Source organism: Myxine glutinosa, chromosome 14, assembly GCF_964187855.1.
Source record: "Myxine glutinosa chromosome 14, kmMyxGlut1.1, whole genome shotgun sequence".
NCBI classification, from domain to species: Eukaryota; Metazoa; Chordata; class Myxini; order Myxiniformes; family Myxinidae; genus Myxine; species Myxine glutinosa.
In genome coordinates this window covers 24,437,062-24,455,207 of record NC_136274.1, presented here as the reverse complement: position 1 = coordinate 24,455,207, position 18,146 = coordinate 24,437,062, and the positions used below count along the sequence as shown (strand labels likewise).

At 44.9% G+C, this 18,146-nt stretch overlaps 1 protein-coding gene across 1 annotated transcript in view; it reads right to left on the bottom strand.

The window, feature by feature from the left end:
* LOC137439503 (nectin 1b) overlaps positions 1-17,915 on the bottom strand; it is a 66,504-nt gene extending 48,589 nt beyond the window's left edge. Inside the window, exon 1 of the mRNA XM_068135302.2 lies at positions 17,760-17,915. Coding sequence (XP_067991403.2) covers positions 17,760-17,829 — 70 coding nt within the window. The 5' untranslated portion in view covers positions 17,830-17,915. The remainder of the gene's footprint in view (positions 1-17,759) is intronic.
* Positions 17,916-18,146: the final 231 nt, after the last annotated feature.

The window sequence follows — 18,146 nt, the reverse complement described above, 5'->3', positions numbered from 1 at the left end:
CGGTACTAAGTCCACTACTATTTGTAGCTGTGATGGAGGTGCTGGCTCAGAACGTAAAGGAGGGTTTACCGTGGGAGTTGTTGTATGCAGATGATCTGGTGTTGATTGCGGAAAGTATGGATGGACTGAAGGAAAAGATGAACACGTGGAAGGAATGTATGGAGACAAAAGGTCTGAAGGTGAATATCGGAAAGACGAAGGTGATGGCAAGTGGTAAAGCATGTGGTGAGGTGGAAAGAACTGGGAAGTGGCCCTGTGCTGTGTGTAGGAAGGGTGTCGGAGTGAACTCCATTCAGTGTACAATGTGCGCTGAGTGGGTTCATCAAAAATGTAGTGGTCTGAGAGGGTCATTAACCAGTGTGGCAGCTACATTCAAATGTAAGGTGTGCACAGAGGGAGCTGCAGATGGAGGAAATGTTGAGTTGGATCTTGGAGACGGCGTGAAGCTGGAAGGTGTGAAAACATTTTGCTACCTCGGAGACATGCTGAATGGAGAAGGTGGATCAGACTCGGCAACGGTTGCTCGAGTGAGATGTGCATGGAAGAAGTTTCGGGAATTGAGTGGCGTGCTGATGATGAGGGGAGTGTCGTTGAAGCTGAAGGGAAAGGTGTATGCTGCATGTGTGAGAAGTGTTATGATTTATGGGAGCGAGACATGGGTAATGAAAGTAGAGCAGCAACGAAGGTTGGAAAGGGTGGAAATGCGAATGGTTCGACGGATGTGCGGAGTATCGTTGAGAGAGAGGAAGACAAATGATGAATTGCGAAAGATGATGGGAATAGAGCCTGTGATTGATGCTGTGAAGAGGAACAGGTTGAGATGGTTTGGTCATGTGTTGAGGAAGGATGAAAGTGACTGGTTGAGAAGAGTGATGGAAATGAATGTAGAAGGAAGTAGAAGACGGGGAAGACCGAGAAAGACTTGGCTAAAGATGGTGGAAGAAGAAATGCGGGCAAAGGGGTTAACAAGGAGAGATGCAGAAAATAGGGCAAAATGGAGAAGATTGTCATGGGGACCGCAAGGCTAACCCCCACTCTCGCAGGGAAAATGGCCTTTAAAATGCATGTTGTTGTTGTTGTCACTGTTCATTTTTATTCGCCTTGCATTTATTTTTATTCAACCATTATTGTGTTGCATTTTATTTGTTGTGTGTGTTTATGTGTTCGTGGGTCCGAGAATAAACCTGTGTGCTTCCTTCTAGGTAGGCACCTTGATTACCTCACCACACCCGATGGACCAACCACCAGTTTTGGCTACGCGCCTCGGAATAAAGGTCAGTTACGGCTATTCGTCACCCAGCGGTGTTAACCGCCAGGGTTAACAGGACAATACTTTCTGAAGGCCCTGTATATGTTGATAAGCATCGGGGATAACACTGATCCTTGAGGGAGACCATCATTCAGAGTTCTTGGTGCACTGGTCACATCCCCAAGTAAGACTGAAATGGCAGTTGATGAGCATAGATGCTAGTACCCACATGGTTGCACAGCAACAAAGGGGCTTTGCTGTCTCAAGAAGGAGCCCAGATCTCCAAATTGTGTCATAAGCTGCTGACAGATCTATCAAGACAACACCACTCTTGAAAGAGTGCTGGTATCCATCCTCAATGTACATTGTTAAAGCCAGGACATGATCCACAGAGCTCCTCCCTGGTTTGAATCCTGCCTGTTCCATTGGGATGAAACACTCAACTAGAGTCGAGATACAGATTAGCAGAAGATGCTCAAATAACATGTATGATGTGCAGTGTAATGATGTTGGTCAGTAGCTTAAAGTGTCATCTTGCAGTTTCCCTGGCTTTGGTATGGTGATAACCTTTTGATTCGCCACATCGATGGAATAGAGCCAGACTGATGGATAGCAAAGAAGGAAGCACACCCAGCTATACATTTAGGCTCCAGATTCTTTAGAAATTCTGGGTATATACACTCTTGGCCAGCCACTTTCCCAGACTTTGTTGAACCGAGTGCCTCTTCTACTTCATGAAAGGTGTATGGGAATGCCAAGCTAGAGTTAGTAGTGAAATACTGTTGCCATGGTAGCAAAACGTTCCTTATGCACCTTGGTCCTATATTGCTGGCATGTGATGCCTTTGGAATTCTGGAGGAGCTTTGATGCTACAGCATCCGCAGGGATTTGTGGTGAGCGATGTTGGAGTGGGCTAGCAGCACCAAGGTGGCGGGGACGGTTCCAATGAAGACGGTTCTTGCTAGAATGGGTGAAATCTATAATCAGTTCAGTTTAAATCCATCTTTGATGGTGCGCAGCATCAAGAGATGAGAGAAGTTGAGTAGCTGTATCTGGGTGTCCAGTTGTCTCATACTCCTTGAAAAGGGCTTCAGTTTCTGGAAGCCAGCAAGGGGTGAAAGTTTTTTCTGTAGCCGCAGGGGATGTTGTTCGTGGCAGCAGATTGAGAAGTTGACAAAGGACTTTATGTTATAATTCTCAGGTCTTGTATCTTTGAAGTGATCTCATCTACTTCGGTGGCAAAACCTGGGCAATTGGCTTGACGAAAGTTCCAGCAGTAAGCTTTGATGACGAGTGAAACGACACTTCAATCCCAACATTGATGATGGCAGGGTGGTGTTGGCTGTGAGGGAAATAAGGGAGCATCTTACGCAACCCCATTAAGGGCTATGATGACTCGTCAATTGATACAAAGCAGAGATCAGGATTGTAATTCCTATTCCATCTGCATGCGTGGAAGAAGCAGAGCTGTTTGGCATCATACAGGAGGAGACGTTCATTAGTCGAAACCCAATCAGACAACTGTTCACCAGCAAAGTTGTTGATGCTGCATCCCCTGGAGGGGTGGTGACTATTGAAATCTCCAAGGTGAATTTCAGGATGCCATGACACTGGAAGGGCAGTAAGTCGCCAAACACTAACATGTGGTTTGTGGATGTTGAGCTGATTGTTCAGCAACCAATCTTCAAACTTACTAACAAGATATCGGAAGTGTTGGACTCAGATATTACAGACCAATCATATAGTCTGTGACTAATGTATGTAACAACACCATATTTATCATGATGTACTGCAGCAGCAAATTTAAAACGGCAGATTTGATAATGAGAAGGAGGTGGTGGGACAGCAATGTCATTTCCTGGAGTGCGATGGCATCAATGTCATGCTCTCGGGCTAGTCTGGAGAGGTAATCACATTCAGCTCACGACAGGTAAGATCCGCACGCTCCCTCCAATGCTCCAGACAGGTTGGCCCTGAAAAGAGCGATCGGGGTTGGATCTAGACATCAGTAGACTAGAAAAGTTATATGAAGTGCCTGCGCCTAAACAGCACCAGTGCCAGTGCCTAAACGGTGGCTTGTTAATAACTAACTGTACCATCAGGTTTTGCCATATTCAGAAAGGAGAAAGAGTAAAAAGGTTAACTAGAATGGCACTCGGTAGAGCGCATACCTCCGCCATTGCTGAACAGTTTACGTTTTGTATCCCACTGATAGGCCGGATCTGGATTCGGACCTGAACCAAAATCTAATCGGCTTGTTCTTGTCATTTGCCCAACTCGTCCACAACCTTTTTGAAATATCATGTTATATACCGCTTTTCGCCTTTTCTCTCAATGGTGAAGAATCACTTTAAAAATTAAATAATGCTCATATCCGAATCCATATCCAGATCTTCACCAAATTCGAATCAATTTGTCATTCTCACACACCCAACCTGTCCACCAAGTTTCGTCCAAATCCGTCCACAACTTTTTGAGAAATCCTGCTGTTTATCTTCTTCTTTTTTTTTCTTTTTTTTTTTTACATACTTTTATTTAACTTCATCTGAACTTTGTTTGTCCCGTTTCAAATATTTGAGCTGTTCGTTTTCTAGGTTCCGTACATCCTAGAGAGCTGAAATTTGGCCCAAGGTCCTCTTTTCTGGCACATTTTCATCCATCAAAATTAAATAAATAAATAAAAATCATTTTTAAAAAGGTTTACTTTTTTTTCTTTTTTAAAAATAAAAGTGTGTAGCCCTAAAACATGTTTTTTCGTTTACTTTATTGGCCCCATCTCTCAATAGTGAAGAATCCCTTTAAAATTTCTGGTAGCCGGATCTGAATCCGGTTCTTCACCAAAATCAAAAAATTCCGTCCTCGTCACATACACTGCCTCTCTGCCGCCAAATTTCGTTCGACTCCGTCCACAACTTTTTGAGATATCTTGTTCACAGACAAACAACCAGACAGACAGACAGACAGACAGGGGGGAAAACATAACCTCCATCCACCTTCGGTGGTGAAGGTAAAAATCCAGTCATAGGATACCAAGTTGGTTGAACCAGAAAAACAAGTCAGGCAGGAGTGATTACATTTAATCCTTCACCCTCCCATAATCTTGTGGGGAAATCAGTCTTATCTGCACAACCGGCAAAATACCTTCTGCCGCAACCGAGGTCTATAGACTGAAGCATGGAAAACGAGAAGTTTACACTCGTTTGAAGAATTACCATGAAAAATCAAACAGAACCCATCATCCCCAGGGATCATGCCCTCACTCACACAATCCACCCACCTCCTCCCAAGCTCAAAGTCCTCAGAACAAAAAAAAAAAAAAAAAAAATTGTATACATGATTGAGGTTCATGGAAGAACGAGAGGGGAATGGGAGGGAACAAATGGAAAGGTGGAAACACCAACAGCAGAGACAAAGTGAGAGACAGAGAGACAAAGAGAGACAGAGCGAGAGAGAGAGAGAGAGAGAGAGAGAGAGAGAGAGAGAGAGAGAGAGAGAGAGAGAGAGACTTTTAAACTCTTTTTATTATAAAAGTATAAAACAAGAGTACCACCAAAAGCAATTCATCCAGGAAAATCAGTAAAATCATAGCAATCCCGGAAGGAAAAAAAACAATCGGTGCACTGCAAACCAAGCGACAGAAAAGGTGCAAATACCAAAAAAAACACGAGGAGAAAATCTAGGCATAATTTCTAAACTGGGCATAATTTTATATGTACAAATTTACAATCGCATCTGCAACCCTGAGAAGAGACTTAAGAAAGAAAGAGTAGGTCAAAACCAGGGGGAGAAAAACGCCGGCAAGGAGAAGCATGGAACAGTGTATAAGAAACACCCGCACTGTATTATACAGAAATTAACAATTTGAGAGAGAGAGAGAGAGAGAGAGAGAGAGAGTGTGAGATAGATATATATATATATATATATATATATATATATATATATATATATATATATATATATATATATATATATATATATATCGGGGGGGTGGAGGGGGGACACGTGGGGGTGAAGAAGTTGCACACAAGCTGAATGAAGCACAGCAAGATTCGGCAGGGGAAAGGGAGGATGAAACAAAAAACGAACAAATCAACTGACAACTAACAACTAAAACTGAAAAGGGTGAGCATGAGGGAGAGGGGGGTGTAAATAAGCAAAAACAAATTAAAAACAAAAAACACGACCATATGTTTGTACATTACGAAAGAACAAAAACCGCACACAAACACACAATCAAACTTCCCAAAAAAGAGTCACGACCCGTAACCCGTTACCATGGGAACAGGAATTAATCAACACGAATGGTAAGCAGAGAAACGTGAAGGATTTGTCACGTGTAAAGTGTTACCATGCACTCCAACATTGATGGTGACATGTACAACTGTGTCCCCAAACATACATGTCCATGCACAATCCACGAGCTACAACAAACGTCGAGACGCTTGCTACAGAGGGTGGGGTTGTGGAAACCACATGGCATCATCAGGAACCACATCACAGATGAATCAGGCTCATTGTCAAAAAATACCACATCTCTTCCAAAAGACCATAGTCCATAACATGCACGCACACAGTGTAAACGGATCTCACCGCCATTGTTCAGACGCTAAACAGTCTTCATACAATGTCAGAGATGAAATTTCATGGAGTACGTGTTTTTTTGGAAGAGATTCTAAGCTGGCTCCCTGGGATGACCGCAGCTATCGATAAATAAAAATGCATTTTTGTTGGAACAACCGTTATGCACCATGGAATCGGTGCTTGTGACGGACGCGGAGCACATGGACACAATCTGAAGCCACAGTAGTGGGGCAGATATGTGAAAAAGATGTTCATTTCCGGCAGAAAGTGTGAAATTTCGCATACAGGGGTATTTTGGGGCGCTGATTTCAAAAATTGGCGGATCCAAGAGATCTAACCAATGGACCGGCCGCCATCTTGAATTCCAATATGGCCGCCAAGACGAAATGTTGAAATTCCCTATCTTGGGTTCTAAATGACCTGTGGCGCTGAAATTTGGTACACAAGGGTATGTTGACATGCTGAGTTCAATAATGCAATAATTTGAAATGTCTGACAAACGGTATGGCCGCCATTTTAAATTCCAATATGGCCGCCAAGACAAACATCGATGTTTTCATTGCTTTAATAGCACAGTGTACGGTAATGTCATAATGTTAAATCATTTGAGCATTATTATGATAACTGGAAAATTGTTGCATCTCAAATCTACTGATGGGTTTGTAATTTTGTCGAAGGCAGTAGAAATTTGGGAAATTCAGCGCCCCAAAATACCCCTGTATGTGAAATTTAACACTTTCTGCCGGAACTGAACATTCACATGACATTCCAATAATTTGTTTTTTTAATGTTTTTTCTCTTTCAGATCCAATGTCGAAATCAAAGAAAACATCGTCAACAATTCCAATGCCAACAGACTGGAACATTTGCGCTCTTTGCCAGAAACGTTCTGAAAATGAACCACTAAGAGATGCACGTAAGGGCAGCAATCAGTCGTGTCTAGAAGTCTACGATAATCTTGCTCAAAATCTCAAGGCATTGAATGATTTAGGTGCCTTGCCTTGCGGGATAAACATTTCCCGACTAGATGATGGTTGCGGTATTGCAGAAACCCTAGCTGCGCATGCTGCCAAATGGCACAAAAACTGTTATGTGCAGTGCAGCAGCTCTCGTGTGGCCAGGGCTGAATCAAGGGAAAGAAAGCAAAGTTCAGACCTTAAACTTGGTGAAGAAACTTACTCGCCTGTTAAGAAAAGACTCAGAACAAGTTTCAAATCTCCATCCGTTGAACAGAGTACTGCTAGCACGTTTCTTTTGTGATAGCATTATCAGTAATGAAGAAATAGTCCACAGAGCGGCAACAAAAAATGTAGATTCCAATGTTCGATTGATGGCAACAGAATTGAGGGATACAAAACTCCTGGCTAGATTGTCTGTAGGTGATATGACGGCATCAGATGCTGTTTATCACAAGAAGTGCATGACTGTTCTCCACACTCGATACAGATCATTTGTAAGAAAGAATGAGGAAGCCAGTTCAAGTGAAAATATGCCACCAGAATCAGTAGCTTTGGCCGAATTGATAGCCTATTTGGAAGAAATGAAGTGTACAGATGACAGTTACACTTTCAAGTTAGCCGATCTCACAAAGCTTTATACAGAACGTCTGGCACAACTGGGAGGTGATATCTCAAAGAGGATTAATTCAACTCACCTTAAGGACAAGCTTCTCAGACACCTTCCGCAACTTGAGGCACATAAGAGCAACCATGAAGTGGCACTGTCATTCAAAGAGGACATTGGTGAAGCTTTATTGCATGCTTGTAGACAAAGCTCTGACAACGACGCGGTCATTCTCATGAGAGCTGCCCAGATTGTGCGCAAAGATATTTTGCAAAAGCAATACCAATTCAATGGATCCCTAGTTAACGAATCATATAACAACTCACCACCATCATTGGCAGCGTTGATGGAAATGATTCTTGCTGGTACAAACATACAAAAACAAAACGCAAACAACAAGGGAGGCGTCTCTGTGCAATCCTTAACTCAACTTGTAACATTCAACACTATGAAATGAGGAGGAAGGTTGGAAACTACAGCAGTACGTCACAATTTGAAACGTGAAACATCACTGCCACTTTACCTGGGTCTTCTCATTCATAGCAAAACAAGGAAACGGGATCTCGTTGACGTTCTTTTTCAACATGGTTTGTGTGTTTCCTATGATCGCATACTGGAGGTATCCACAGATGAGGCCAACAGAGTCATAGAAATATACAAACATGACGGCGTTGTGTGTCCAACAAAATTGCGAAGTGGAATATTCACAACAGGCAACCTAGACAACATAGATCACAACCCATCATCAGCATCAGCACAAAGTTCATTTCATGGAACCGCGTTATCACTGACACAACATGTTTCACATGACAAAAGTGGCAGCATTCGAAATCATGAGAATGTCACTGAGAATGAGAACAAACAGCGCTCCAAAACCATAGCCGCCCTTCCTGCATCTTACAGTGATGTGCCTCCTGAAACATTTCCAACTAATAATCCCATTCCAAGAAAACCAAAAGGTCCATCCACTCCAAGTGTGTCCTCCGGAATACAGGACAAAGAAAGTCAGTGGCTTTCGTTTGTACAAAGTCTGCAGGAGAAGGAAGGTCTTGAGAGTGAAGATAATATCTCCTGGTCAGCATACATGGCAAATCTGCAGGTTGAAGTTCCTCGGCCTCCTGCAATTACAGGACTGCTACCTCTGTTCCGCGAGAGTGCTCACACATTGGCAATGGTGAAGCATGGAATGAATTTAATCAAGCAGGCGACAGAACTAGTAAACCCCGGACAAGTTCCAGTTCTGACCGTTGATCAACCACTCTATGCAATTGCAAAGAAGATTCAATGGACTTGGCCAGGTATATATGGTGAAGACAAGTTTGTTGTGATGATGGGAGGACTTCATGTAGAGATGGCCTTGTTGAAAGCGATCGGCAGCTTCCTGGAGGGGAGTGGCTGGGCAAGTGTAATGACCAGTGCTGGTGTAACAACAGAGGGAAGAGCAGATAGTCTTCACAAAGGTTCGCAAATATCGAGGTCACAATGGGCACACCAAGTCACAGTAGCGGCGTTGTACGCTCTGCAGCGAAAGGCATACGATGACTACCGGAAAACATGTGAAACTGAAGATTTACAATCATTTGATCTTTGGAGCAAGAAGATGGCTACAAAGTACCCCCAGTTTTGCTACTGGAATAAAGTCCTGCAGTTGGAGTGTCTTCTCTTGGCATTCATAAGATCACAACGGGAAGCCAACTACACGCTCTATGTGGAGACTCTCATGGCGATCATTCCGTGGATGTTTGCCATGGACCATTACCATTACGCCAGATGGTTGACAGTGCATGTAACAGACCTTCAGGAACTTTCAAACGATTCCATGGATATCCATCGTGAATTTGTCAAGGGGAACTTTGTCACTCAGAAGTCATCACACAAGTTCTCTGCTATGGCACACGATCAGATACACGAACAGCAGAACGCTTATGTGAAAGGTGATGGTGGAGTCATTGGAATTACTGAGAATGAAGGGGCTCTTCGCCGGTGGATGGTAGCTGGTGCAGAAATAGCCAGAATCCTGAATGAGTTTGAGGACCAGTTTCAAAGACAGAGGCAAACTGATGTCCGCCACCACGAACAATTGCCTAGTGTCCAGAAATCCTTTGCATCAGATCTCAATAATGCAATCAGTTCCTTTGAAAAACTTGGAAACCCGTTTGCAGAAGACAGTAATGACTTGTATGTGCTTGACACAAAGGTCATCATGCCTGATGAAGTGATAGCCGCAGTGCGATCCATGGAGGACACTGGCAAAACACAATTTGACGGATTTGTGGGGCAGCGAATCAAGGATCCTTCTGACAATTTCTATGATAGCATTTCAAAGAACAATCTGCCACTGTTGAAATCGAAGCCCAAGAAAACACCTGGAAAGTCTGAGGCGAAGATTACACGTATGAAAAGTAATGTGGAGCTCTTCTCACGAATGTACATTTCTTGCCAAACTAGAGATGGTGATCTTAACACATTTTATGAATATGAGTGTCATGGGTGGCCACCTGCATTGGCTGAAGGTATCAATACAATGCGGCCACCAACCGGCAAGGCTGATCTTTTGCCCTGTTTGGAAGCTTTAGCACAATGTGCTCGTGATGCGCCCAAAGGAGAAGTTCGTATTTTCGATGGGGCTGCCTTAGTCCATCATTTGGAGCCTAAGAAGTGCAACAGTGTGATCAGGACATTTGGTGACTATGCACAGAAACAGGTCCTTCCGTACATTGCCCGAAGGTTAAATGAGGGGACTGTGATGCGTGTTGATGTGGTGTGGGACACCTACAGAACGGACAGTCTCAAAGAAGGCACCAGGCTTGGTCGTGGCACTGGCATACCACTCCATGTGACTGAACAGACATCCGTGCCATGAAACTGGAGCAGCTTCCTTCGTGTAGATTCCAACAAAAAGACATTATTCAGTTTCCTTGCTGATTCCCTGCAAACGATGCCTATTCCAGAGGGAAAAACACTTCTTACAACCTTAGAAGAAGAGGTTAAATCAAAGCCCCCTTCTGATGTTTCTCAAATTCAACCATGTACGCATGAAGAGGCTGATTCACGAATGATGCTACATGCTTGGCATGCATATCAGCAGGGGTACAGAAGTATCGTCATTCATGCAACAGACACGGATGTGGTTGTGTTGGCTATCGCAATGGCAAGCATTATGGACGGTTGTGCAATGTGGTTGGCATTTGGACATGGAAACTATTTCAGGCACATTGCTGCTCACACTATTGCGACTCACATTGGCCCTGAACGCTCATGGGGGCTTCTATTCCTGCATACTGTTTCTGGATGCGATACTGTTTCTGCCATATGAGGGATTGGCAAAAAGACTGTGTGGAGCATATGGAATTCCATGCCAAACTTGGGGGAGGTCTTCAATCATATCTCACATGCACCAGCGGAAGTAACAGATGATGACATGGACAACATAGAGAGGTTCTTCGTTGTTCTGTACAGTAGAACTTCCCCTCTGAAGAAAGTGAACGAAGCACGCAAGCAGCTGTTTGCTCAGGGAAATCGGCAATCGGAAAATATTCCACCGACAAAAGAGGCACTGTGTCAACATGTGAAGAGGGCAGTCTTTCAGGCCGGTCACATCTGGGGACAGTCCCAAATTGCTAACCCAGAGCTGCCTTCACCTGCAGATTGGGGATGGGCTAAAAATGCAGATGATGTCTGGCATCCATTTTGGACAGTAATGCCAGAGGCGTCAAAAGGGTGCCGAGAGCTGATCAAGTGCAAGTGTAAAAAACGGTGGGCTGGAAATTGCAAATGTTCTGCTGCTAATCTACCATGCACAGAACTATGTTTCTGCTCTGGACAATGCTTCCGAGATGAGCAGTAGGAGAAGTAAAACGAATGGAAAAAAGCTTGCAGCATGTTACGGCTGCCAACTGGTACGAAATATACTTTGAAATGAGCTCTTTGACTTGTTATATGATTTGTCAACTAGGGATCCATTGAATTGGTATTGCTTTTGCAAAGAACCCGGGATTTTCAACATTTCGTCTTGGCGGCCATATTGGAATTCAAAATGGCGGCCATACCATTTGTCAGACATTTCAAATTATTGCCTTATTGAACTCAGCATGTCAACATACCCTTGTGTACAAAATTTGAGCACCACAGGTCATTTAGAACCCAAGATAGGGATTATCAACATTTCGTCTTGGCAGCCATATTGGAATTCAAGATGGCGGCCTGTCCATTGGTCAGACCTCTTGGATCCGCCAATTTTTGAACTCAGCATGTCAAAATACCCCTGTATGCAAAATTTCAAACTTTCTGCCGGATGTGAACATCTCGTGCAATTTTTGTTACATATCTGCCCCACTACAGAGAGCACACAAAGCTGGATCTTTTGTTTCAAGACAGGAATGTGCAATTGCACAAAAGGGGAGCCTCAAACAATGGCCTATTCGTGAGGAACTCGCCAAGACCTATCAAGCACGGACGAGCGAATGAAGGTGCAAATTATTGGCTGGTTCGAGGAAGTCCAATAGAGCCTGGTGCGGAACGCAGGGGTTAATCGCATGCGATTCTGCATGGATTTTAACCTAGGGTCGCACAGCTTGTTGTACCAAATGAACTTTCTTACGTGACGCCATTATCGAAGTGCACATGCAATCTCCAAAATTGGTGCCATCCATCTCAATTTCTCACAAGATCGACGGTGTTAAGAACAGGGAGTCAGAAGTGGCCATGAAAAGCTAAGTTTTTATTTTATATTGGCTTGGGGGTTATCCTCCTCCAACCTTGTACTCAAAGAGCTCGCTACTGTGACGATACAAAACTGCTCGGTATTGATTGTCCAAACCCCTTTTAATGCCTTTCAGTCGACTCGTCCCACTATCCGCAACATATGCGTCCTTCAAGCCTCCCAGAGCCTTGCTCGTAATAGAAACAAGAAGTGCAATCCCCTTGGCATTTATTGCGATTCCGAAAGCAAGATGCGTTTTTCACGCAAACGCCTCCTCCAACAAGCCGATTCGTAGAGTCGAGGCTTGGCCCCAAGTTTTCAGACAAGCACCTCTCATCTTCCCCCCATCCAAAACCTTGATCTTTTCTACCCCCGCTAATTTCACCCCAGATCCACTTTTTTGAAATACCAACTTCTTTCCTGGAAGTCCTGGCAGTGTCAATGCGTTTTATACTTCTCAAGCGCATCAGCGGCACAGCAACGCTCCCAGCAATGATGCCAACCAGCAGCTTAAGCTGCATACTAAATTTATGAATGAATTTGGACCTCAGTTAGCTCACGGGAGTTTGGGAGATGCACAGCTCTGTCCGGCAATCCGAGGTTTCACACGAATCGTGTCGTGCGAGGGGGGAAAAAAAAAAAGGAAAAAAAAGGTCGGGCCTCATTCTCCCCCGACAGGACAGAACTGTGAAGAAGAGCTAAAGCAGAACACACCCGTCAGATAAGAATCAACGACCTGAATAAGCAACATTCCACAAAAGAAAGCCAGAAATTCCTTTCCACTAAACAAACAACCAAAGCCAGAGCCTAGATGGTGAATCGCTGCACCGCGAGCTCATTATTTGAAGATGACTCCGTCGTATTATGGTGGAATTCTACTGTTTGACGCTCTCGATTTCTCAATCTTTAATGCATCGTTTCTAAACCAACCAGAGGAGATTTATCGTTAAACACGCAGAAAGTTGCCAAAGATTTCCACCAAAAACGGGGCCTTTGAGAATCACACACACACACACACACACACACACACACACACACGTTTCAAATGATTTAACAGTGATTTGATGAAGCAAAGCAGAACCCTCATCCCTTAGAAACACAGAAACACGTTCCGGCACAAAACTGAAGAAATCAAAAAGATGAACCACCTACAGGAATTCTCGGGATCCTGAGAATCAAATCTCGAAGTGAAAGTTTAAGAGCGCCCCAACCTCCCCTCAAAATGGAGATACGAACCCCGACGAGGTGCAATCAGCAACCAGCGCATGCTCGGCTCAAACATTTGACATAAAAGGATCTGCAGGATTGCCACGAATGATCAGGACATTCTGATCTCCTGGGTGATTGCCGCAAATTAATCGGAACGTTCAGATCTACTCTGTTGGAGCCGCCGCGTCATGTTGGCAATACATTTCAATTCAACCTTTGCAAGACAAAAGAGTCGAATGCATCTCGCCGCACGCACTGTGAATGTCAATGCATTCCCCATTTAAATCCTTAATTTTACTGGTTGCCAATCTTCCCTTCCTGTGTTTACCTCCATTTCTTCCCCCTCAAAAGCAATTACCTTCCGCCTGATAGCTCGTATCTTCCTGGCCTTGTGGCCGAGAACCTGCCAAGCAATCAATTAACTCTGGTGGCGACCACTTGTTTTGCTCCGGAGGTTAAATTGGATGCTGGCTGGGATTCCAAGATGAGGACCAATTGAATTGGACAGCCCGTTTAATTCGGCGCTTGTAATCCCATGTGAATTGTACAAGAACTAGGCCATGTCTACAAAGCCCTTCCATTGTTTTTTTTTTTACATTCCATGGGAATGAAAAGATTGAGGTGTCAGCTTAAATTACCTTACAGGGTGAGCCAGGAATTACTGCGATTTTCATTCAAACGCTCCATAATTAACGGACGGTAGGTAGGTAGGTAGGTAGGTAGGTAAGTCGGTAGACCTGTACTCTTAACCAGGCACCAAAGCGCTTCCCACACGTGAATGGCTCCATGCCCGAGCGCCAACCCTGGATATATCGCAGGGAACCGATACGTTGGAAACACCTCGCTTTGTGCAGCCATGGGAATCAAATCCACAACGTTGAGGTCAATGCAACAAAGCTTTACCCACTCAACCACCAAACTACTCCCACGATTGAAAGTGATGCACAGGGGGGAATTGAGGTTGCATTAGGACACCCACACTGGTAGCCATTGTTCGCCGACGATATCACGTCGGCGATGGTACTTGTAATGGTACATCGAGCACAACATTCAAATAAAGCAGCACTATGTTAGCGCAATATCAGAAAGAACACATTGGCATTTCAAAACATTGGACGAGGCTAGCTGCTTATCCTGCAGCTAGGTGTTCCTAGGCTAGGTGAGGCTAGGTGTTCCAATGGACACCGGTTTCCCAAATTATTTTCCCCTCAAACCCTCACCTTCTCACTGTTGTTTTTACCTCCGCCACTGAAGGTGGATCAAGGTTATGTTTTCACCTCTGTCTGTCTGTCTGTCTGTCTGTGAACAAGATATTTGAAAAATTGTGGACGGATTCAGACGAAATTTGGCAGAGAGGTAGTCTATGTGACAAGGACGAAACGATTAGATGTTGGTGAAGATCCGGATCCGGCTACTAGAATTTTAAAAGTGATTCTTCACCATTGGGAGATGGGGTCAAAAACGATACATATCTCAAAATGTTATGGGCATATTTGGACGAAACTTGGTGGACAGGTTGTGTGTGCGACAAGGTCTAATCGATTCGATTTTGGTGAAAATCTGGATATGGATTCGGATAAGAGAATTATTTAATTTTAAGTGATTCTTCACCATTGAGAGATCGTGCGAAAGTGATAAATAACATGATATTTTAAAACGTTATGGACGAGTTATGACTAAACTTGGTGGACGAGTTGGTTCGGTGACAAGAACAAGCCGATTAGATTTTGCTTCAGGTCCGAATCCAGATCCGGCCTATCAGTGGATACAAAACAAACTGTTCAGCCTGACGGAGGTATGCTCTCTACCGAGTGCCGTTCTAGTGTTGTATGCAGCATGTGGTTGCATCAGTTTTTTTTTTCTGGGAGCACCGCTGTGCCACTGATGCAGTGTTCCTGTTACCAGTAAGCTCGTACAGTACTCATTTTGCCGACCTCGGAAGGATGACAGGCTGAATCAACCCACCTGGTGTCGTTTCAACGGCACGACAGGGTCTTGATTTTGAGTCCCTAAGACCTTAAGCCAGACACCTTAACCGTTACGCCAATACCAGGCTACTGCCCCCCTAAACATCCAGGCTGGTACTCACAAAGCTTGTTTGAATGAATGAGAATTATACTTGTCTTTCCATAAACCCAGTCTGTACTAAATTTGAGGAGAGAAAAAATGTCACTCCTGTCCATGATCAGGTGAAAAAGACGACCACGGTCCCTCGGACATTCGATTACTTTGCTGTTAATCAAACCACCCAGGTCGAGATTATCAATCAGGGAGCGGCCAATCCCACCAAAAATAAATAACCTCATAGTAACGTTTATAAATCCTCTATCCGCCGATGGGGCATCACCATATAGCGTGTACCTACCTGCACTACATACACCGATGGGGGATCATCATACAGCGTGTACCTACCTGCACTACATACACTGATGGGGGATCACCATACAGCGTGTACCTACCTGCACTACATACACCGATGGGGAATCACCATACAGCGTGTATTCCTGCACTACATACACCGATGGTGAATCACCATACAGCGTGGTACCTTCCTGCACTACATACACTGATAGGGGATCACCATACAGCGGGTACCTACACCGATGGACAATCACCACACAGCGTGTTCCTACCTGCACGACATCCACCGATGGGGGATCATCATACAGCGTGTACCTACCTGCACTACATACACCGATGGGGAATCACCATACAGCGTGTATTCCTGCACTACATACACTGATGGGGAATCACCATACAGCGTGTACCTACCTGCAATACATACACCGATGGGGGATCACCACACAGCTGTACCTACCTGCACTACTACATCCACCGATGGGGTATCTCCATACAGCGTGTACCTTCCTGCACTACATACACCGATGGGGAATCACCACACAGCGTGTACCTACCTGCACTACATACACCGATGGGGAATCACCATACAGCGTGTACCTACACCGATGGACAATCACCACATAGCGTGAACCTACCTGCACTACATACACCGATGGGGAATCACCATTCAGCGTAGATTCCTGCACTTCATACACTGATGGGGGATCACCATACAGCGTGTACCTTCCTGCACTACATACACCGATGGGGAATCACCATACAGCGTGTACCTTCCTGCACTACATACACTGATGGGGGATCACCACACAGCGTGTACCTACCTGCACTACATACACCGATGGGGAATCACCATACAGCGTGTAACTTCCTGCACTACATACACTGATGGGGGATCACCACACAGCGTGTACCTACCTGCACTACATACACCGATGGGGAATCACCATACAGCGTGTACCTTCCTGCACTACATACACCGATGGGGAATCACCATACAGCGTGTACCTTCCTGCACTACATACACTGATGGGGGATCACCACACAGCGTGTACCTACCTGCACTACATACACCGATGGGGAATCACCATACAGCGTGTACCTTCCTGCACTACATACACTGATGGGGGATCACCATACAGCGTGTACCTACACCGATGGACAATCACCACATAGCGTGAACCTACACTGATGGACAATCACCACACAGCGTGTACCTACCTGCACTACATACACCGATGGGGAATCACCATACAGCGTGTATTCCTGCACTACATACACCGATGGGGTATCTCCATACAGCGTGTACCTACCTGCACTACATCCACCGATGGGGGATCACCATACAGCGTGTACCTACCTGCACTACATACACCGATGGGGAATCACCATACAGCGTGTATTCCTGCACTACATACACTGATGGGGAATCACCATACAGCGTGTACCTACCTGCACTACATCCACCGATGGGGAATCACCATACAGCGTGTACCTACCTGCACTACATACACTGATGGGGAATCACCATACAGCGTGTACCTACCTGCACTACATCCACCGATGGGGGATCACCATACAGCGTGTACCTACCTGCACTACATACACCGATGGGGAATCACCATACAGCGTGTATTCCTGCACTACATACACCGATGGGGTATCTCCATACAGCGTGTACCTACCTGCACTACATCCACCGATGGGGGGATCACCATACAGCGTGTACCTACCTGCACTACATACACCGATGGGGAATCACCATACAGCGTGTATTCCTGCACTACATACACCGATGGGGTATCTCCATACAGCGTGTACCTACCTGCACTACATACACCGATGGGGAATCACCATACAGCGTGTACCTACGTCCACCTGCACGATCTCCATCACAAACACCTATTCTCAAATGAAGACTCATCATTTCGGGAAAATAAAAACTCAACACAGATCGAAACGAACAGCGGAACCAATGTGGAAAAACGATGACGTTTGATGAACGAAAAGAGAAATAACGCGAAGAACAATTAGAATTCATTCGTGAGAATAGCGACATTCGAGATGAGCGAGTGAAGGTAGAGGAAACATCGTTACCTGGGAGGCTGGCTCCGAACAGGCACAGGTACAGGTAGAGAGCCAGAGACAGCGGCCTCGCCTCCATCATCGTTCGCACGTCTATGCTATCGATACGACGTGATTTTCTTCCCCTGACTCCAATCCCTTCCTCTTCGCAAAGTCCTCCTCCCTCCCCACCCCCATCTTTCAATCTGTCGTTCGCTCTTTCGTTCGCTCGTGCGTTCGTTCGATCGTTCGTGCGTTCAACCATTTCCTTCTTTATTTCTCTTTCGTTTACATTTCCATCCATTCGTCACCCCGATCTTTCATTCTCTCTTTCGCTCCTTCCATAAGTTTCCGTTTCCTCCTTATTTTCTTTCCTTTACGATGTGTCTTAACGCCCCGCCCAGCGCAGTTTATTGCAGT